At 31.4% G+C, this 24,565-nt stretch overlaps 3 protein-coding genes across 9 annotated transcripts in view; 1 reads left to right on the plus strand and 2 right to left on the minus strand.

Annotated features, from left to right (window-relative positions):
* LOC123012213 overlaps window positions 1-24,565 on the plus strand; it is a 161,709-nt gene that overhangs the window by 69,045 nt on the left and 68,099 nt on the right. The window lies entirely within an intron of this gene.
* On the minus strand, window positions 16,770-17,545 carry LOC123012214. Of its 2 annotated transcripts, XM_044410093.1 has the most exons (3): window positions 17,324-17,342; window positions 17,214-17,250; window positions 16,770-17,161 (listed from the first exon to the last, which is right to left on the minus strand). In XM_044410093.1, coding segments are annotated over exons 2-3 (345 nt in total). In that variant the 5' UTR covers window positions 17,216-17,250; window positions 17,324-17,342; the 3' UTR covers window positions 16,770-16,818. The 2 variants fall into 2 exon arrangements, with proteins under 2 accessions (XP_044266028.1, XP_044266027.1); XM_044410092.1 differs by having other exon boundaries at window positions 17,214-17,545.
* LOC123012215 lies at window positions 19,148-19,843 on the minus strand. Its single transcript, XM_044410094.1, has 2 exons — window positions 19,662-19,843; window positions 19,148-19,611 (listed from the first exon to the last, which is right to left on the minus strand). Coding segments are annotated over exons 1-2 (327 nt in total). The 5' UTR covers window positions 19,664-19,843; the 3' UTR covers window positions 19,148-19,286.

The raw sequence follows: 24,565 nt of genomic DNA on the forward strand, positions 1-24,565 counted from the left end.
AATGTTATAAATAAATAATTTTTTGCATAATGATCCTATAATCAGAAAAATTTGCATTATTTATAACAAAACTATTTTTTTCTATTAAGGTAGGTAGATATCTAATTTTACATTTACATAAATTAAAAAAAGGAAATGTTTGAATGTTCGATTTATGTTCTATAACATCAACAATAAATCTTTTTCGAATTTGGTTTTCATCAATTTTTGTGTTGGCAATTAATAATCCAATTAAATTTTTGACAGCTTTATTTTGTATTTTATTACCGAATTTATCAGAGATTTTAAATCATTTTGCTATATTTTTTGATAAACGATATCTTTTTTACTTATTATGTGGAAACTGTTTTAATTTTGTCTACATTTAGTGGCTTATGTTTTGTTATCGATGACTACTTCTAAGTATAATTCTGTAAGTAGTTCAATTTAAAGTGGAAAATTGACTTACAAACAATACGTTACTTAATGATTCATTCTGAAATTCGGGATTAATCTTTTCAACAAACGGTACAAACAAGTAATTACATGTTTTAAAATTTCTAAATTTTAAAGATATCGGTATGTAATTTAATAAAATAATGGACGATTCTGGTTGTCTCAGCCAAGGTTTTTAAAACATAAGTTTTACGTATAATTCTAGAAATTTTTATATATTTGAAGAATATGTTATTATATTGTAAATAAAAACATAAATAATTTGAGAAAATTCTGACTGTGTTGTTCTGTTTTTTGAGCTTTAAGGTAACAAATCTCAATTTGTAGCCTAAAGGTGTTATTTACAATTATACTGGTAGTAATAAAACGAAGCAGCTATGTTCAACATTCTGTTTTATTTACCGACAAAAGGAATTAGTTAATAACTTCTCTAAATGGGGAAAACCATAGCAGCTTCAGGTAAACAACGTGGCCTTCATCTTATCACAAGATATATAATTTATTTAGGAACAGCTCCGAAACAAAGTCGTAACAACGAATGTAGGTTAAAAGTTGCTTCAAGCGTGAATAAACGACATCCCTTGTCCTGACCCACTCCCTCTGATTAAATGGGAGTGCAAAGACAGAGCGACACCAACAAACAATTTCACGTTCTTTCACGTTTTCTATTCGTTTTAACATGATAATACCACCGAAATCATACAGACTAATCTCTGAAACAGCTCGAAGATGAACATATAATTTTTTTCTTTCGGCCTCTCTTGGAATAAAGAAACGCTTTGTAGGGAAGGGAGCTTAAGACGAATTGAATTTTTCTCAATCCCCGGAACTGTTGTCCCCTAAATGGAGAAGATTATGTCTCGGCCGATTCTGTTTTTCTTTACAACATATATTTAGACCGGAGGATTTTCGTACGTTCATGGGAGATCTGAGAGTTTAATTATAGAGACGGAATCCTTCGGTATTGTATAACAGGTAATAAGTAAGACACATTCACTATTTCCGTGTTTATGTGACGTTTATTTGCTGTTATCTGTATATTCGCATTTTATGTTGACTGAACAAATACAGGGTGATTCACGAGGAATAATGAGCCTGACCAAATTCTCGATGCAACCAACATTACAGTTGTCGCAAAGCAATTTTCGAAGAGTAATGCATCGAGAATTTGGTCAGGCTCATTATTCCTCGTGAATCGCCTTGTATATTGTATATAAAACCTGGCGGTTTTCAGAGACGCCATTACTGTAATTAAAAGTTAATCCTTCATCAAAATGACGGTTTTTGTTATTTTTTAATTACATGCGAATGTTGCGTTACGGATTATAAAATTCGGCATTTATTGAGTCCGCACTTTGTTGCAATTCTAAATTTTATATCATTTACAAAGTTTTAACTCAATCAAGGCCCATTCTATGAATTAATAAAAAATTATATACCTGTATTTTGTATTTAAATGTGTAATTATATTTATTTCAAAAGATTAATTATATCTCGTAGGGCTGGCTGAACAGATAATTATTTATGTTCGATCAGGTTTAGGTAATTATAGCAGAGTGTTTGTAATTTTCATAAATTGATATTAATTAAATTTAACATAATTATCAGTGAAACAATGTTTTATGTCTGTTACGTTTTCAATGGATTTACCTGACTGGAAGTACAATAACAGCAATTTTAAGGGAAATAATAATAATTATGTTTATATAAAATAATGTGAATGTAATATATAGATATTTAATGACGAATCGTGATGTACAAGCTACTAGACATTGTTGTTAACAAGAGCGAGTATGATACCAACATAATGGAATACTGCATCGGTACAGTTTCATTACGTCTGTTTGTTTTATCTTAGTGAAGTTTTCTCTTAAGTTTTACTGTTTTAAGAGTCTTCTATGCACTTTTAATAGCTACGATTAAGACAACAACAACAAATTTTTATCCAACACTAATATGGATCAGAAATTTTACTAAATTCAAAAATTTGTCAAAATTGAAAAAATACCAACCTATATGTATTTGTATTTTATGTACATTGTGGGTATTACTGTCCTTATATTAAACAAATACGTAGCGACAAAGTAACGAGGCTGTTTACAAATGTGAAAGAAAAAAATAAAAGAAAAACTTCTAAATAAAGCAGTTTTTGCAAATCCCTTAAAAATTAGAAAACCTTTCTATAACAGTAACAATTATTATTATTGCCCCTTTATTTTTTATTGAAACATCTAATGGCTTTATGTATTTTTATTTTATTTTATTTTTTTTCGACCATACCAAACTTATACACGAAGGTTCAAAAGTATATATATCAAACCATCTTTCGGGTGGTGATAAAGGACATTCAAATATTGAATTAAAAGTTCCCATGACAGAAAAATGTTTGAGTCTTTTTTCAGGAGATATAGCTCTTCAAAGGTTAGATAATAACGGAAACAATATATGTATGTACATACAGGTATCCCACCTAAGATTTTCGGACCTAATATCTCTATTATTTGCCAACGTATTCTTACGAAATTTAAATTGTAGAGTTTTTAGTAGATAAAGACTAATTATCGCATTACTAAAATAATCCTAGTCCTTAAAATGTGATTTTAACGTGCCTTTTAAAAATGCTAAATTACTTAAAATTTATATCAAATTGCTAATCGCCAATAAAAAATGCCATGGGCAAAAATCTGTTCTTGAAAGAGGTCCCGCTTACAAAAAAAAAGAATAATATTGTGTTAAAAGTGGCTGAAAATGCAAAAACATAGGCGACTATAAAAAAAGGAACGATATTACCGAATTTTGGTCACCCTTATCTGTCAGAGGACAATGATAGTAATTAGGTCAAAATTTTAACTACATAATCGTCGTTTTTCTTCTAATTCAAACATGTGATTTAGTTATTTTTTTGTGTAGAGGTCTATTTTTTAGCGCTTAACCATATAATGGTAGTTTCGGGTAATTTCAAATGGAGAAAATATGTTAAAATATTTTTTGTCTTGAGGTAATTTTATTAATACTAAATGAATTTCCACCTTATAAGTTGCCTACATTTTAAATTTCATAAAAATTCGTTGGCGAATAACAGAGATATTAGACCCGAAAGACTTACGTGGGACATTCTGTATAGTAAGTTTAACAAAAACACATTTTTTATGTTTCTAACCCCAACACTCAATCTTTCTGGCACTTGATCACATTGTGACGTAACATTTTATTTAAAAAAAAAAAATATTATTTTGATGAGTTAAATTGAATATTAATAAGTTAAATTTTAAGTTGCTTTAAGTATATCTTATATGTATAAACTTTTCTTGGCATTATGCTGATGTGTGACGTGATTAGAACGTTTATGATTCATCTTTTTGAATGAATTTTATTATAACCAGTAAAAATTGGATTTTTTAAATTAAAATGTCAGTTGTCACCTGCCAGTTATCATTTAACTTATATTCTGGCGGCTGCTTTCTGCTACTGAATCATCCAAACAAATTCTTTAGATTGTAATAAATATATTTTCCTACAATCGTATACGAAAGTAACTGTTTCCAACAGCGAATTACCTACGAAACTTGGCAATATCAAACGAATCGATTATTCTCTTAACGACACGTGTGCAAATATGAAAATAACGTAACAGAGGTTGTATGGTTGGGGGAGATGTCTAGGTACGTCTGGCGAGTTAGGCATGATTGGTTGTTTGTTGGCATATGCATTTTTTTGACATTTAATTACTTTGTCCTTTAAAACTGACGAAAAGTTCTGCAAATTCAAACCATCGAGTATTTAAACCTAAATCACCTTAATTAAGTAAGTACTTAATACTAATAGACATTAAATCGTTTTATTGAAAATAGTGATGTTTTTTTTGTCGTGGTATTGCGGTGGTCGTAGGAAAAATAGTGTAAATAACTCGCTGAAAAATGTCGCACTTGTGGGGCTTCTGTACTCGGCTGATGCCTCGTGCATAAGACTCCCTACTTGTGCGTTATTTGTCATTTTCCATCCTCGTTATGTAATATACTATTATCTAACTCACTGTACAATATGTCTTATAGTAATTACTGTGGTTTTGCAATCGTAAAATCATAAGATAATTTTGCACAGTGTAAAGCGTTTCTAAACATTCCGTTAATTAGATGGCCACAAGAAACATGTTTTTGTCACAACGTGTTAAAATAAGTTGTCGGCATTATTATGATGCTTCACGTGTGAAATTTCAAATATAATAAATTTTATATCTTGATATGATAAGATTCGAAATAAGTTAAAATGTATTTTCTCTCATTTTATAGCTTCATAAAAATGAAAATCTTTTTATGACACAGCGCGAACGACAGTGGAATATTGAGTAGGTCCTTCAATTTTTTTAATTGCTTTACTTTCGTCAATATTTGTAAAATCGGTGTTTTTCTTGAGAGTGCTCATTCACGAGATCTTTAAAAATTTAAGTACTTTTCTTGTCAATAAAATATAATAGGCTATAACTCTTGAAGTTTTCATTTCAAGCGGAGGGTGATCCTTAATCACAGACACTAATCTTCCTCGGTGAAAAATCGCCCCATCAGACTATACAAATTACCAGTCAATCTGAAGTTAAACGTCTGAGTGCTTCTTTTGTATTTTCTTCTTATTGAATGGAAAATTTCTGTCTACATCATTCGTCTATTTAGTAATAAAAATTTCACAAATTAGATGTTTGCGCGATACAAAATTAATTTTAACGAAATTAGCTGTCACTAAGAAATTTATATTAGGCCGTTCAAACTGAAATACACATGTAAGATACAAGAAAGAACAGGATATTACGAATTTCCAATTTATGGAACTGAAAGCTTGACTATTACTTTGCGAGAAACGAAAATACTTACGCCTAACGCAACATTTTCACAGGAAATATTTTTTGAAAAATAATTAGGTATTCTGTTACCTTAAATCCTGTCAGAAACATCACACAAGTTCAATTAATGATTCTAGATCCGAAACGCAATAAATCCGCTCAATTCAATCATGCACTTTACGACTTTTGTAACTTTCCCAAGAATTTACGTTGATTGCTGCTTCCGTAACATAACAAACATAATGAGAGGTATACCAGCGCCCCACATAAAGAACGTTTTAATGCAGACATAAAATTTCACACTTGTGCGACCTGATCGGACGGTCCAATCTTGCGATCTCTTTATTCGCAAGGGCGTCACGTGGTGTTGACATTAAAATTCCGGGTCGGCTACCGCAGGCGTGTAATTCAATGTTCAGTAATTTCAGGTCGAACAGGGGCCACTTCTTCATAACATCCCTCCGATGCTCACATATAAATATAAAATTATGGCTGTTACCTACCTTGCGGGTCCAGGATTCATATTTCAGTAACGAGGAGACATACTGAAGTGGGCTAAAAGGAAATCTGTGTCGCAAATATTTCGTGAAGGGCCGTGTCATAACCTTATTTGGCAGATTTTGTATATTAAATTATATTCTTACTCTGTGGTTACAGATGAAAAATATACTTTTCGTTATTTACGTTCACAATTGTCTCATTACAATGGGTGTTAAAATGAAAATTAATTAAAAAGCCCCGAAGACATGTCGATCCAATAAGCTCCGGTTTATAAGGTGAATTAGTGCCTGATATATTAGACGCATTAATAATTAAGGTTGTAACAGGTGTGTTTCGCTCGAGTAAATTGTCTTAAAGAGCAAAGTTTATAATTAGGTTGTTAGGTCGGAGATCGACCTTCGTCACCCTTTACTGTTCAAAGACACAATAATAATAAATTAGAGTTGGGAGGGTGCCAAAATGCCAAACAGACATTACACCAATCGCCACAGTTACACTTTTACTTTCCTAAATGAACAAATCTGCTCCTTGCTCCTTACTGAAAAGCGAACTTCAAAAATTCCTCCTTGTTCTAGTCTTTGGAGTTTCTAGGACATACGACTGGAGAACGACCTTCAAAATTTATCAAAACTATTTTGGGATAAAAGATAAGTGGGCGTTGCTGCTTGGCAGACTTCCTCGAATTTGTCAAAAGAAAAATTCGAATACAAAAGCTCATCGCCGTGAAATTATACAATTAGCGTCTATGCATAAGGACGGTAGTAATTCTCGAATTGTCAGAACTCGGGAATCGTACAATCGAGCAATTGAATAGGCGGCTGCGAGACAATTGAAAAGCTGCAGTAACAGAAGCGAAGTTGGCGTCGGTGGGCGGAAAGTGTAGCAATTTATACGTAAATGTGCACATAGCGTTTGTTTTAAACTCGAACAAAGGACGGAGTTGGAGAAGCTTCCTTCTGCTGGGGAGTTTTATGGCGACTGGAGTGGTCCGAATGCATCCCAGTTCTGCACGCCCGGATTGTTCCGGAACTGCTGAAAACTTTAAAGTCGTTTTTAATGGAGTGTACAGGTGATTTACGTGCCGGAATTGAGCAACAATGATATATCGGAGTTTGATGATAATATAATAAATCTACAACCATAAACGGATGTTTAATGAAAGAGACGATACCTATAGATATATATGTTTACGACGATGTAAAACAACACACACAAAACTACCTATGATGTACACAGCTGTTGGTATCTCATATGCACGTAAAAGGAGTAAACATTTCAGCGATACGAGTATTTATTTTGTATTCGGTGTTTTCAAAGACGTAACAAGTTCCAGATAGGCTGTAAAACTGAAACGTTACAATGCGCTATTCACTATTTACATGCAAATTATCTAGTCTAGCATTTTTTCTAGTCAATTTATTTTTTGTATTTAAGAAAATTCTTCTTTGAAATTTTAGTGAAATATATCATTTTACTCGGAGGAAATGGTACTTTAGAACTCTTTGAAATGACTATTGCTTGTACATTTTAATTATTTTTTTTGCATTAGGGTAAACCACAGAGAGACGTGACCCATTACTAAAACGGGTCAATAAAATACACATTTTAATATTAAATGGTAAGATTTATTTTTTAATACAATCACCTTAATAATCTATGAAAAATGATAACAAGCTTTATGGTTATTTAAGTAAAAAATAAAAATCTAATTATAGACAAAGTAGCGTCTCTCCAATAAATTGAATCTCTAGGGTGAGACATCAACCTAATTCTTATTTTTTATGTTCTTCTATCTTATAGTTTCTTTTGCGGTATATAAAGTGTGTGGAGGCATTTTCGGCAAGACACACATTTGATCCAATCAGTAAATTTTAGGACAAATTTTGAAACAAAATTTACTTTTATTTAATTGACTGGTTTATTTCGTTAGTCAGGTGGGCTAACATGGTCAAATTGAGAGTAGCAGCACATGTCTACAGCGAAATATAGGACATTTGGAAACTCTCTCTTCCCGTGAAGTGCTTATAATATCATTTAAGTAAAATTTATCGTGGACTATCGATTAAAAAACAGATTCCTTTGAAAAGAGTAAAAAACCGCCCATTTTTTTGGGAGTGTATACAGGGTTATTCAAGAGAGGGTTATTTCTGAATATTTTTTGCCGCAACCCATTATACATATTGCAACAATTTCTTGATTATAAATTTTGAAAATAATTATAACTGAATCTATGGTAGCTGTTATTAGTCTTGTCTCTTTGACATTAAAGCAAAAAAATAATCTCTCAAATAATACGACATGTTTTGTTATCGTTTACCAACCGACTAGGCGCATGTTTAGAAGCCGATGGTAGACACTTCATACACTTTTTACATTAATTTAACTTGTTAATTTATTTGTTGAATTTTGATTAAATATAGGTTATCTGTCAACCTGACATTTCTGGCAAATCTATCCAATTTACTTTGATTTCTAATATAAAAGAAATAACATATTTAATTTAGAAGTTAGTGATATTGGTATTGTTGATTGCGGCAATTTTTTTTTCTGAAATAACCCTCTCGTGAATAACTCTGTAGAAAACATTACTTTTATTTGTTCCTCACTTGTAAAGGTCAATTTATAAGTCACTGTATTCACCTTGAAATTTTTCTTTAAGAAACGAGCCAGCTCACAATTTTGTTCAAATGTCAGAATCATTTTTAAATAATTTATTTATATTTTATATGTTAATTATATATTTTATATAAAGTGATTGACAATTAACTTATTCCACAGTACATGCAAACTAACAGGTTTTCCTGGCTTCATAAAGCGTCCCTCTGCCTCTCAGTAAAAATCCTTTTATTCTTCCTTTTTTTCTTCCGTGTAAGGAAGTTTTGACAACGGTTTGCCATTTCTCAATACAAAACCTCAAATTATTTTTAACAGATTTAAAGCAAGTTTAAGCCTTGTTGACTAATTCGAAGAATAAAATGTTGTATTCCACTCGTTTGAGTGTAAATCGGACGCTTTATTCCACCTCGTGGATGGTAAACCACTCGTTACACTCGTGGTTTAAAAATTCACTCGGTCAAATAAAGAGTCCGATTTACACTCAAATTCGTCGAATAAATAACTATTACCTACCATGCTAGTAATGTTAAATTCTCTTTTGTAATTCCATACTATGGTAAATCAGGAATGGGATTAGAAAAAGTCTTGAACGACACACAGCCGATACCAAATAACAGATTCGGTTGATTATAATTCAACCCCATTTACCTTATCTGTTCTTTAACACATATCGGTCTTATAACGTTATAATAACTATTATTGTTAAGTTTAGATATCAAGTTTTTGTTATTGCTATTGGTGTAAGCGTAAAAATTTTGATTTAGTTTATGTTTACTCGAATAATTTAAGGAATGTTTAAGTGCATATGTGGTTGTTGTAGACAAAGCGAACTGCTCCAATGAAACTCCAAATTGAAATTATTATTCAAGCCGTCCTCTGGGTTCCCGTTTTGCCTCTTTATGCATCTGCAAGAAGCTAATATTAATCTAGTAAATTATCCTTGGTACAAGCTGATGTATTCGGATCACCTTGTTTATTTCGCCGAAATTAAACCCATAAATTGCATTAAACGGCTCTATTCGCTTTTATGCACGATCTTATTTACCGAAAAAGCTACTAGGGTAATTCGTTATTCCCTAAAACTAAATTTTTCGTGGCTCGTTAAAGCGGTTTTTTATTCTTTCGCAGCGTGAATAATTAAAACATCGATCCCGAGATTCTGCAATGAATTATTGGCCACTTTACATGATGAATGTAGCACAAGACATCCGTAATTTCGGAAAGCTCGAGGCCACGTGTCACTCGATAAATAATAACACGAGCTCGGAAAAGCCCGCTTTAAAACAGCAAGGGAGAAGAGAGAAAAAATGTTCCATTGAGCTTATCGCACTGAGCGACGATTCTCGATTTGCTAAATAGGAAGTGTTATTCCCGTTAGGTCTGCGTGAATAATAAATAAATTTAATAGGTCATTACTGGAGTTTTAGACGGGAATTATTGGCAGAGAGGATAATTAAAAGCTCCGTCCAATCAGCTGTTAAGAGTCGGATGGATATTACCAATTAAAAACTTTTAATTCTATCTCCAACACAAACAGATGATAATTACGACCATAATCAGCTTTTTGCCATTGTGACTGGGATACTGTGGGATCGTCTATTTTTATTTTCTACACCCAATTCAATTTATCTGCTTTGAGTAGACAAAATTAATAAATTTTGAAGCTCGTTATTAACAAATATTATCGTTGCCGTGGCGACCGTTAAAATTTTGCACCTAGCATTTGAATATATTAATAAAGCTTTCAGTGCCGCTCTACTGTCATCGATTTACGGAATTTTTCACAACAAAATCAGATTTCTAATGGGTCAGGTCACTGCTTAAAAACAGAATTTCACTGCTTTTGTTATTATTTTCAAGTTTTTTTAAATCGACACTCCCAACGAAAACTATAGTAACTCAAAAATTACAGTTTTGAGAAAAATTGCATTGAATCCTTTGATTGTTAATAAAAAATCAAGGAACAGTTTAATATTATTGAAAATTGCTAAGGGTCTATATTTTGGTAATAATATTATTTATGCAAAAAAAAATTCTCATTGTTTTTGTGTTTTTATATTTTGGGCCCTACATAAGCCATCGTACTCAAAAACCAATTTTTCTGTAGTTTTCGTCAGGAGAATCGAAATGTTGTAGGTAATTGTAGTAAGTAGTTATAGGTAGTGTTGTTCAATGTTATAATATAAAGTTACCACCAACAGTGTCCTTAAAAATATATTCACCATTATTATTACATTTTTATATTTTTTATTTATTTTTATGTATTATCTTCTAGAAATCTTGGTATTATAATTTTTACCTGAAGATGACCACATTGTGGTTGAAAAGCGTCATGTTTAAAAAAACGTTTGGTATATATGGAGAGATAGTGTATGTTATTATCATTATGCTGGAGTCGCAGCTATTGCGCCACTGACATTACGTAATGTTTGACTCAAATTGCAATCATAAAGCTATTAACCGGATGAAAAATGAAAAAAGCATTCGAATCAAATTATTTGTTCCATTATCATTTCTTTTTATATGGATTTTTCGTTTTGGTCGTCTTTCAACTTAAATTAAAACATCCAACAATAACAAATTTTTGTTTCGGAAGTTTCTTGCTATTTCCTATTTGCCTCATTTCTCACAGGTCATTAAGGGATACGTTTTAACGAGTCACGTCTGTTGATGCTGTTGTTTTAGGCTGAGTTTCGGGATTACGCAGGGATTCGGCAGGACATGTTTTTATTTTGATTGTTTGTTTGAATTGTCATACTTTAATTAGTTATTCTAACAGAGAATAGCTTGACCCGAACCTAATTAGGTTATCCTAAGGTCTTTTTTCCTATATTTGTTTGACTTATTAGTGCTGCGGGCATCAATGTCAAGAATAAACTTTTCTAGTTTCAACAACTTTCTTACCATTAAAAAGTTAATGTTATGTGGTTGAGAGGTATGGGAAAATCAAATTACGATTTATTTATAACGAGGTCAAGAATAAAATATAAATATGTCTGTTTCTCTCTGTTTCTTTGGAAGTTTTATTGAACATTGGAAGAGTCTGTTATAAAGTCCTAATGCAACCACTGAATTAAATATAATAACAAAAAAGTTTTTCGGCTTACAGTTTTTGTTACTGGAAATTAATTTATACATACATGACACATACGTAAATAATAATCTATGATAATAGAATAGATAGATAATAAAAACATCACAGCAAAATCATTGCAAAGCTATAAAATTGTGAAATGGAACGATTAACTGTTTTTATTAGAAAATAGAAATACATAAATCTACTCCACATTTATGATATACTCGTAAAATTATTAACTTAAAAATATACAAAATAATAATAACAAAAACTAAACATCCAGATGACAGACAAACGGCCACAAAACACAAATTTTATTTCATATTTATGTTTAATGGAAGAATTTGTTGAAATGAAAAATTTGTATCAAGGATGTTAATATTATTTTTCTTTGCTTTTTAGAGAAATCAATTTAGCGTTACATCGCTACAAAGGTATTTACAAATATTTATTTTTCTTTTCAAGAAATAACACATCTAAAAAAATTATTGCTTATTAGGAAAATACGCAAAATTTGTGTAAACTTAATTGCTTGCTGGGACATGTATTTTTCGCTTTCTTCATTTAGGGTGTTTGTTTAAAAGATTTTGAATTGTAGCAAAATTTGACGTCATGTTAAATATTTGCTTGTGTAAAAACGATGATGCATTTTGCTGAAAGTCGAGAATTAAGTACATCGAGACATCGTAGCTTTACCGACAAGTGTTTATTAATGTTACATTTTATTATTCGTAAGCTTTGTTGTTCCTCCTACACCACCTTAATATCTAGAGAAAAAATGCAATCTTTATTATGAGGTTATCCATGCCAAATGTCCTGTTGCCAACATTACGAAAAGTGATATTGTGTTTGGCTTTATATAAAACCATACACCATCAAATTACTTATTTTCTCAAACGAGAGAATGGCAGAAGATTAAAAACGGTAAACGCTAAGTTTTAATGAGACTATTTTACTAATCGATGAAATCTCGTTTAGGCGTCGTCAGTGCTGCAACAAATAATCAACGAAATAACAAACTTCGCAAACTTGCATGAATATTCAGGAAGTTGTAGACTGCCTAATCCATCAAGATCTTCATAAACGTTGCCGTGATAAACACAAACTGGGACGCAACGTCGGCGCATTCGCATAATTCAATTATAATAACCCATGTGGAAATTAGCGGTCGCACTTCCAACATTTCCATTAGAATCACTAAACTGACCAACGTCGGCCATAAATCTCAATATAAGATGCAGGCACACTAAACGCCTTAAGGGTAACGTTAGCGCTCCCAGAGAGGGTCTAATCCCTTCTATCATTACAGCGGCCGTCCAAGCGGTAAATCTTGACCGGGTATTCCGGTTCAGATCTTTTCAGCATTAGGGTTCAGAAATGGAGGAAAAATACGCAAGTGTCTTTAGGGGTCAACTAAGCTGACACTACGCTTAAAGACCTTTTATTACAATGCCTTTTCTAAAAAACATTTCCTCAATTTTTAAAAAGATTCTAAAGTCACCTAACTCTTGATTCTCATTTAATTAATCTGAGTAAACACAATTACAACATGAATGCGTCCAAATCATCTCTTTAAAAGGTCGAAATCAATACATTAATTATTGAAAAATCCTGAAACGCTGTGCAAATAGACCCATCCCATAACAAAAATCAATTAGTGAATTGTAGCAATTAGCGGAATGCAAACTGTAGAAATTTTAACGAGCGGTTTTGATCCGCTGCACTGATCTAACGATGGCGGGATCTAAATCAGCAGAATCTACAGCATTTCCGGTTGTTGGTCTCCAAGTCAGACAATCCGTCCATTTGTTTGTACCGAAAACCACTGAAAATATGTCAGAAGCTGCATCCGTTTGTTACGAATTGTCGACCATCATTCAACTCGAATATTAATAGTTCCAGTCTGACACCCGAGCGTTCTACATAAATACAGAGAGTGGGAAAAGACGAGGAACATTTGTCACGAACGCTCTAGGAAATTATTTGCAATTTGAGATGTCCTTTCTCAGAAATGGTCAAAGAAACTCGGATTTTGTTGCGCCCAGAGCAACTTTTAAGGTTGTGGAAATAGATTTTTTGATATTTTAGATTGTTAGAACACAAAGTGTTCTTTCAAATTTAAAGTAAAGTGAACAAAATTGTAAGAAATAATTGATTAGATTCATCGTGATATTTAAAAATCTGGATCTACTTTTAAACTCTTACATGAACAACTAAAGTAAATATTTTTCAAAAGGCAAGAGTTAAACGCTTTTGAAACAAAAAACTTATTTAAACAAAAAGAAAAACCTGAGAGGTCAGTATTATTTACGAGTATATTATAATTATTTGAAAGAGACTATGAGGAGAAATGTTTCTAGAGAAGTAATAGACATTTGACGAAATTGAGCTAATAGCGTGCTAGAATTCCTCTAAGAAGCTTCCGCTGATTGTGTCGGAGATAACGCCTAATGGCCATAATAAATTTTTGACGTTTTTAAAGGCTTTTTTCTAGAGGGTGAGACCAAGCAAGCAAGGCTGTGAAAATCTCCTCGAATTTTTCTGTTGTTTTCCTCGGACAAAAATTTTTGTTCGTTTATTGTAGTGTTTTAAATCAAGACTCGCACGTTCTTAATGTTACTCGTCGTTTTTTTGGGAAAATACGCCTGAACGTAAACGAAGAACAAGTCGTAAAAAGTGACACTAAAGCTCCCGTGCACCAGCAAATAAATTGACGTATGAAATGTCAATCTCAGAAATGGGATATATCATATATATCGCAGCCTATTTTATAGTAGACTTACGTGGGCCGTTTCGACTTTACGACCGCCGAGACCGAACGACGTTTGAGGAGAGCGTTTTCATAACTTGACTTTAATAAAAAAAAAGTACTAAAACTGTGGCGATTTTGTTAATCTTCATGTCTGGTTGGTTCGATTTGCGAAAAGTTTTTATGGATTTTCTTATTGTGCGACGACGGGAAAAAATTCCATTATGTAAATTTGCAGTTAATGGAACATCTTCGTTTTTTTTTTTTGGATCCAGGAAAAGTTTGTTCCTCTGCGAATAAGAATAATAAAAAGTGCGACAATCAACACAGGCGTTGAGAGAGAAGTTTACGTCTTAATTGTTTTTGTTTGTCATGTAAATTAGACGTCTCTAAGAATGACACCATCTTGGTTTTTCTACAGGTCAACAACACTCCACTTCTTGTAGTCGTGCTATGATTTATTTGACAAACGCAGCAGCAGGCGGTTGACAGTGTTCATAGTTTCTCATGTACAGAATTGTTAAATTAGGATTTTTACTACTGTTGACAAAAACTTATTAATAGGTATGAAACAGGAATTTTATATAAATTGAAAATAGTTTTAGTCCATCTGGTCGATGTGTAAAGGTTATTTGGCACTTGTAGATATAAACACGCATAACTGAATTTCAAGTTAATGTATCTTATAACTTTTTTCTATAACATGTCTAGAATGTTATTGCTTGAAAATTGAAGCAAACAAAATACAAAAAAGTGACAGTAATAATTTTTCGAAGATTTGTAGTACATTTTGGCTTTTTTTACCTTTTAGGGAAAAAGTCGAAAAACCCTGGATACACGGTAACCGTGGTATAATTGGAGGACTCAGAAGCCAATCAGTCTAAAAGTCACAATTTTTCTTAAAATGATTGATGTGGTTAAGATAACACTGTATTGTTAAATTTTTCATTTGGCAATACACGTATGGCACTATTTTAAAGTATTATCAATTTTTTTGCAATAAAATAAAGATTTTGTTTTTCATCTTTGCAAGCTTTTTTAATCAAAAGATTTTAAAATATTTAACTATCTCATCTCTATCTCTATCTCAACATGATTTGACTTAAACTAATTAACTTCTGAACCCTCCAATTATTGGTCGGGTATTGTTAAATCTTTCAGATCATGTTTAAATACCACTCGAAATACCATTATTACAATAATTTTTCATCTATTGGTAAGGAAATTTAATATTCAGGCTGGATTATGAAGCCATAACTGCATTATTTTTAAAGATATGACAATACTTTTTAGAACAAAGTTGCACAGTCTATTGCCATCTATTATTTGGAATCAATTAATGTTGTTTCACCGGAACTGAAATCAATTTCAGTTTTTTTTTAATGGAACACCCTGTATACTTTATTAGCTTTGGATTCTTCGTTAAATTGTCTATCAAGTTCACTATTTATTATTTATTACTAACTTTTGTTTATAGGCAATTTGAAAATTAAATTAAATAAAGGAGGCTATGGAAAGAATACAGCATTTTTATTCATTTTATCTAAGACAAGCAAACGACTGATAACAGAAAACTGTTCAATTTTGTTGAAAGAAGTCTTTAAAAGTTATGAAATTACGGCTTGGGTCGTTTTTTATAATCCAATCTGTATAAACTAATGTTTCTAACATCAATTTAGTGTTCAAATAATTATGATTTAAAAAAACGGGAAAAAAAAAGTTATTCCAAAAATACTGTGAAATAAATACATATGTCGTATGCGATACGTTGCGCCTTTATGTGCGCCGCCATATTATGCTTTATGGTATTAAAAAGATATGCTGAAATTTTTTGTAACGCTTGGTTATTGTTTATTAATACCTGTTATGTAAATTGTCGATGAATCACATTGTGCTGAATGGTATTGTGTTAATAAATTTTGCATTTATTTATTGATAAATCAATAGTTCCGGGAATTTTAAAGATCGTTAGAGCAACAATTTTGCTATTTGCTATTTACAAATTGCAATAACAAATAGGAGATTATTAATGAGATATTTCATTACATTCCAACTAGTTGAAACTGGTAATTTGAGTTTGAAGTTGGGACTAGTTGCGACTTGGTTGCGATTAATTGAAAGCAGTTAACAGTAATAGTTGAGCAGTTTGTGCTTAATGAAGCATTTATAGTAAAAATTTGCTAGGGCTTAAAGAATTTGGCAGTTTCAAGTGCCAAATTGCGCTTAAGATTAAAGCCGGTTTGCAAGGATAAAAAGCAATTTAACTGAATTCTATTTTTTCTAGATATTTTTTGAAAACTAATTAGCGTAATTAGAAGTTCCACATTTTGTGAAGAAATGAAATTAAAATAAAGAAGAAAAAATTGTGTACCAGCTTTAAACTACAAGTTGTTACAAAAAAAATCCAATTCACTCTCCGTCCATTTTCACATCACCCTCGATTTGTCTCGACTTCCGCCCAATTAATTTTTCCCAACTCTTGTCCAATTATTTAAGCGTTACCGAAACCTCTACAAATTGATGATAACGTCTCAAATGATACCTCCCTAAACTCTGGATTGATATTAATACAACTTTATTGCAACATTGTTACAGAAATATTTATTTTTAATCATAAGTTGCACGTTCAGGATGTTTCTTGAAATACTCCTCAAACTCTTTTCTGTTTTTACACCAACGTCCATTTTGAAGATCCACGCTGAGACAGTCCGTTTCACCCAAATCCAAACTTATTGTTTTCCCATCTTTTTCACATTGACAAATTGGCGGTTTATCTTCATTGCAGCCAAAAATTCGATGGTTTTTCTCTCCTCTACAATAATAAGTGTCACCATTTTCAACTTTTTCCGGTTTGAAATCTTCCCAACACTTGCAGTCTTTTTCGTTTTTCACCTCTTCGCTGTTTGTAGCGATAAAGATTGTTGCAAAGATGAACAGCGGTATCAGTTTCCTGAGAGAAAAAAAATGGACCAGAGTTACAACTATAAAAAAAAACTACTTACATGATGCTCACTTTGAAATAAGGAGAACTTCTTGAGACTTGTTTTATAAACATCACGAAAAAACAAACAAGGAGGAGTTAAGTGTAAATTAGAAAACTTGTTAATTTTACCTTGAGAAAATATAGAAGCACTGTGAGTCAACCAATCACCCTAAATGGATTTTATTGTATTTTATGTAAGATTTTCTATATTTGATTACATGAACAACTGTTTTGACAACAATAACAGGATTTAGGACTTCTAATTGAAATGTAATTATGTGGTAATAATTCCAAGGAAGAGTCAAGAGTCAGACACGCAAAATTTTCCATCCGATATTTACTCGTAAGTCACAAGTGGAATATCAATTATCATGTCACTAATGGCTACAGATTTATAAAAATAAAATTACATGAAACTTTAAAGTGATAAGTGATAAGAGATAAAAAAATAAGTGAAACTTTTTGAGCCGTCCTGATGAAATATCATACAGTTAATTCTTTACAAATATTTTACATTTCCTTGAAACGTTTACCACAATTTTTATAAATAACAAAATATTTGTTTGAAAAAAATAGAATAATAGCGTTTACGAGTTTTTCCGAAAAAAAATACATTGTAGATATGTTTAATAGTATATTAAAAAAACAAGTGTTACAAACACTCTCATTGTGACACCAGTACCTACCTAGTTTGTGACACGAACCAAAGATTTGTAACACGTGTTTATATTACTTTTTTCTATTAAGCAGTTTTTAAATTAAATTTATTATTATAATTTTGGCAGTTTTAATTAATTAATAATAACATTTGACGTATGTGATATATACAAATCGCTTGAAAATAGCTCAAGTTGTTTTAGTTTCGATGAAACACGTTAATCTACAATAATTTCTCACTTAAAAATAACAGTATGCAGCCAGTGATGGTATAAAATGTTGCCAATAACAGTGTTACAAAGTTGCATTTTGTGACAACACTGTTTTAAGTTATACAAAATGTTTATTGTCACACCGAAATAGAAAAGACATACATATTTTGGATTCGTTTTTCATGTCATATGACCAAATACATGCTAATCAATCTAATAATATCTCTACGTAAAAAAAATATGTTAGGTATGCTGTGTAACAAACAATTGATTTCAGTAATATATTTTTGATTCGGTTAATAAATCAATTTTTTTACGTAATTTTACATGATGCAGTGTTATTTTTTTGTTAATATTCTAGTCGCCGTGCACTATTTTATGTTCAGGATGTTTTTTGAAATATTTTTTAAAATCAGCCTTATTTTCACACCAACGACAATTCTCAAGTTCACACTGAAACAATCCGTTTCTCCCAAATCCAATTCAGTCGTTTTTCTATTGACTACACATTTGCAGATCGGAGGTTTCTTTTCGTTGCAGCCAAAAATACAATGATGCTTGTCACCTCTACAATAGTAGCTGCCAGATTTGGTTTTTCAGGCTTGAAGTCTTCCCAACATTTGCAGACTTTTTCTACTGTCACTAATTTGGCCTGGACGGCAGCCAGTATTGTAACAACCAAGCATAAGCACACCAACTTCCTAAAAACTTGGATCGTTTAGGTACATACATACTTGTTAAACTATAATGGAACTTACCCCATGTATTGAAAAAGAGAGGTTAATTTGTTATTAAAATGTTAATAAACTGTTTAAATATTGAGCTGAGAGTAAGTCTAAAGATAATAAATTTGTTTTTGTGGGTTGTGTATGTTTTGTAGAGATAATTGTTTGTTTGGTTGAATGCTTAAGTGACAATAACAAGATTTATTATTCATGATTCAAGTGCGATTATCGCATAAATACGGTGTGTATGTATGGCTATCCTGTTAAGAAAATAATGTATTGTGCTGTTGTGTTATTAAAAAAAATTCCATGCAATAAAATGATCAAATATAATGGTGCCACCAATACTAAACTCACAGTTTAATATTTTGTTTAAAATTTTATTTAAAATTTTATATAGGTATTATAAATTAACAATATATAATTCTAAATCAAGAAAAGTTGATTGTAAATTGGATATTTATGTGTAAAATAGCACACCCCCTCCTTCGCACAATATTAAATGAAATGAGGATATTTCTTGAAAAACTCTTCCCATTCTTGTGCATTCTCACAAGGCCACCTCGTCAGCTCTACACCGTTCGAATATCGCGTGCACCAAGTGCCAGTTCGATCTTTCAAGATGCTGCTTACTATCCCGGAACATTGACATTTCGGTGCCTTCGCCATATTGCAGGGCATTATGTGAAATAAATTGACTCCCACACACTGGGAACCACTTTTGTTATATTCGACCTTATATCCGTCCCAGCATTCACAATTGTGTATTGCGTTGGGCCAGGCCAAATCCGCACAACACAGCATCAGAATCGTTAGTCGCAACCTTCGGGAAAAAGTCCATTAAAAGCAAGGAAGAAACTGCTTGACACTTACATTCTTACCTCGAACTTGGACGAGTTTATACGCTGTACTGACTTGTGTCTTTGAGGTTGAGGACATCAAGCAGGTGCCGGGTACAGTTAGATGGGTTGGGACGGTTGTCGAGACTATTTTTTTAATGCTAGGTGAAGCAAAAAATGTGTACGTTAATTAACTATGGAGGCTACTACAAGCATTAGTTACACACCATGAAATTTAAATATACATGTTGCGGAAAATAAAAAAATATATTAAATATTGTTGCAGGAACATAAAAATAGATCAGAGATTATACCTACAGTATGTCCCCGAATTGAGTTTACAAGAGGAACAATAAAATATCTCTGATTTTACGCCAAAACTGTAAAGGAAAAACATTTTTTGCGTCATCTGAAACGAGCAAATCTGTAGGTAATTATAACTTCATTATTCTGATTCATTGGGAAGAAAAATTCATTTTTTTCTTGATTTTGGACTTTTTCTCTGCTTTATCACTCCTATAACATTGGCGGTTTTATTTTTTTGACAACGATGTCACTTTGACAATTAATTAATTAACTGAATAATGATGATTGTTGTTAAAAATGACTTTGTATTTTTTATCGTGCGTTAGATTTCTAACACACAGTGCGAAAACAAATCGCACGGGTTTTCGACCTCGTACGATAGTGCCAATTTTCGCGCATATGTAATTGTGCGTTCTGATCTAGTTTCGTATATAGTCGCAGGAAAATATTTTTTCTTTCCACTGCGTCAGAATAATAAATTTTTAATTATAGCTTTTCTTGTTTCAGGAGAAGCAAAAAATGTTTTTCCGTTGCAGTTTTGTCGTAAAATCATAGTTAAAAAAATCCTCTGGTAAACTCAATCCGGGGACATACTGTAAATTATTTAGAAAAATAAAATTTTTATATACACAGTCTCTCAAAATTAATAAGGCATTCCGAGTTCAGTGCATTGTAAGGGGTACTCCTTGGAGCAAGTAAAAATATACAGAACAGGTTTATAAATTATTCCCTACAAGGTATTCGCCTTTTAACTTTGTTCAATACGGTATCATTGCGCAAAATGTATTAGATTTTCATGAGGAATTGATAAGACAATAATTTCAGCTAAATTTCAGTTGATGAAACATAAAAAAGCAATTTGACTGTTTTTTCCAAAGCACTTTTTTCCAAAGCACTCTTCGCAAAAACGCTTTTTCTTAATTTTGATCAGCGTGTAAAATTTGATCATAGTGTGTGATAGATACATCGTTGTAATCAAGAACAAAAAGACTTTTCTTCAAAAATATAGAAATCAAATATGGTGTCCATCAGATAATCCAAAGTTGAGTGTTGTAACTCTGATATTAAGGCTCTAGGGTACCGAATGAACTGTTCAGATTTGGTGTACTGTAAGTTGTATACTCTATTTAGATTTTTATTCTGTGGCAGCTCATCCGACCTCTACCTGGTGCGTGGTCCCTTTAGTCATAAAATGGAAATAAAGTAAACAAACAGAATTTCACAATCCATGAGTTTTTCTTATTTCAGAGATTCAGATTCTAGCTCAGTAGAAAGAAAAGTTCATTTTTCTCTTGATTTTGGACTTAATAATTTTTTGACAATAATGTCACTTTGACAAATGAGTTTTCGCAAGTTAAATAAATAAAAGTGTTGAAAAACATAATTTTGATAAATAGCAACTCAAAGAAATAGCTTTAAAAACAAAGTCATTTTTAACAAAAACTATCATTATTTATTAATAAATTAAAAAAAAAATGTATCTTTTATTTTACGCCAAAACTGCAAAGGAGAAACATTTTTCGCTTCACCTGAAACGAGCAAAATCAAGTCAAGAACAAAATTTTGTTCCAAGTGATCGAAGGATTGTTGACATAGGGCATTTATTCTTGGAATTAAAAAACATAAAACATAACATTTTTTCTTGTAGTTTTTTGAACATTAACATCATTCTAGAAACACATTTGTGGTTTAAAAGTGTTTTTAAATACAAATGTAGTATGTGAGGGGCAATAGGAACTTTTAGTACCGAAAAAGAAAATCACACAAATGAAGTAAATGAAGCAGTTGTTTGTGGCACAGTAGCAATAGGTGCTGGTTATTCTCAACTAACAGAATTTTGCGCAGCTTTGAACATTCCACAACTGGAAATGCAAAATGCATGTCTACAAAAAAATTCGTAATGAGAGACCCTAATTATTTCATTCAAAAAATTGAATGCCGATATCACATACTACTCTTTACTACTATACTACTTTTTTGTACCAAAATTAAAGAAATCGCTAAAACTCCCCGATCCAACATAAATATAAAAACATTCTTGCGCAACAATTACTTGAAATTTAGAACAGCAATTGTTTCAGCTATAAAATACAGAAAAAACAAAAGCTGTACAATTCATCAAAAAACAGAAAACTGATATTTTAATTGGACTCGCACATATTTTTGGTGATCATTCAAATTGCGCTTCGTATTTCTGTAAAACAGTTTGTCAAATAAAAAATGCAGTTGCATATTCTGATTTATTAAATAGTTCTTTGTTTGAGTTGTTCATGCAGGCATTAAAAAGAGGTGCAAATTTATCTTCAAGTCTTCTGTACGATGTCGATAATAATTTCACAGAAACCCAAGCTGCGAAATTAAATAAAAGAAAAATTCGAATTCAGAAATTCAGATTCGTATTCAGAAAAATTCGTATGCAGATTCCGATTATGGTGCGACTGATGACATAATAGATATGCTAATGGAAACATATGAAAAAATAAAAAGTGAGTTTTTGAATGATTTGGCTGCTTGCGATATTTTAAAAATCCCTATTGAAACAATTGGTTAACGTAATAATGAGAAGTGGGATAAAGAAAGAAATAACAGATTAACAGCTAGTAATTTTGGAAGAATTATAAATATGAAATGTAAAACCAATACAGCAAATACTGTAAAAAATATCTTATATAGTGTAGGTGTGTCTAAATTTCAAAAATTGCCTGAACCTCTACCATGGGGTATTGATAATGAAGTAAAAGCAAAGGAAAAGTTTGAGCAAATCACAGGTTTCAAGGTGGACTCATGCGGCTTTTTTGTTGATGAAGAAAAAACATTTTTAGGTGCAACACCAAATGGATTAGTCGGTTCAAATACTATTGTTAAAATTAAATGACCATTTATGTTAACTTTTTGTAATACACATAACACAATAACGATAAACATAATATGTGTCTCACCACAAATACCTAGAATCATTTTTAACACAAAATTAGTTTGGCTAATTAGAGCTGTCCGTAAAGACCAACCCATATAATAATTCCTAAGCAAAAACCGTCCTCAGTGAAATTAATATAAATATTATATTTTAATTTGTTATTTTTTAGGTTTACGTATTGGGCTTAGTGCCTTTATATTAAACCTATCTATTATTTTAATTTATTTTTAAATAGAGGAATAATTAAAAAAATGAAGTTTTGGAATGTACTAACAATTCTCTTCTTGAGGGGTGCAGATGCATATCTTTGCTTTGTACAAACGCAATAAAACGATCATGTTGTGGGTTACACCCTGGGGTGCGGTCGTATATCTTACAGCAGGTACCGGAGCTTATGAAATGATTGTGTATTATTGGTTGCCTACTTGCAATTTAATTTTTGCTTTATATCAAAGAATCAAGAACAGTTTTCAAATTCGCATTATATCAGGGCACTCTATTTTTAAATTACCTATAAAATGTTTTTTTTTAATTCAATACGGTATACCGTTGTCAAAAATCTTAATAATTAAAATTTTCACATTTTATTCAATAAAAAAAATATCCTAGCTCTAGGTCTTTTAGTTTTCGATTGGAAAAATAAAAACGAAAATTACAAATTTCCGTTTTTTTTCCAATATCAAAAACTAAAAATGACACATTAAATTTTCTTTCAGATTATTGTTCAGCATAAAAATGCGGAAGTTTGCCCTAATTTAACTGATTTTATTACATAATTTATTTCTATTCAAAACTTGTTTTTATATCAGTTAGTTACTACCGTTATTTATTTTATTGTTTAATAAAAGTGCTATTTACTGGCATCTAAATCTTCACATTCAACATCAAATACCGTTTTATGAAATGGAATAATATAAACAACATGTACATGCATGCATAAATATTTAAATATTTTATTTGTTGTAACAGCCCAAATAATAATATTTTCCAAAAGCCATTACTACAAACTACAAATATTACATAATAAATGTAAAACAAAATAAAACTAAGTGTTTTATCCGGATTTTATTGTATTTTTTGTTTCTGGGGTGCATGGTGCATTCACTGTAAATGAACAATGCAGATATTCACGCATCTTAAAAAATTATAAAGCAATTGTGATAAAATGGTAAATTTATTTTTTTATGTATGTAACAAAATTATATAATAGCTAAGTATACCAATAAATGTGATTTTAAAAAGGATTTTTATCAGATAATTTTTTACGATTTGAAACTTAGTTCTCTCAGTTCCTAATAGTAATAAGTTTTTTTAATGTACATAGGTATATGTTACTGTGAATGACCAAAATCAGGTAATTATCAACATTCACCGGTGCTTCCGGTGTTGATAATTACCTTATTCCGGTCACTTACGGTGATATACAGGGTTTTTTACTTAAACTATGTTTCTTGAAAAAAATAATTAATGAATGAAAATATAGGTACATAAAAATGAGTTTACAGCTATTAAAATTTTCGAATTTTTTTCTGTTTTTGAATTCTGTAAACTTTTTATTTTTGCAACTCACTGCAGGATGTTTCTAATCCTAAGGTTGAAATTTAAAGAAGATGATATGCATGGTAGAAGAAAACGCTCTGTTACACTATTTCTGCACTTTTTTATAACCTTGGTAAGTTTATAATTCCAAGACCGTAAACACTCTGTATAAAACA

Source organism: Tribolium madens, unplaced genomic scaffold, assembly GCF_015345945.1.
Source record: "Tribolium madens isolate multiple individuals breed KSU strain unplaced genomic scaffold, Tmad_KSU_1.1 Scaffold_91;HRSCAF=231;Tcas5.2_LG7, whole genome shotgun sequence".
In the NCBI taxonomy this organism is placed as follows: domain Eukaryota; kingdom Metazoa; phylum Arthropoda; class Insecta; order Coleoptera; family Tenebrionidae; genus Tribolium; species Tribolium madens.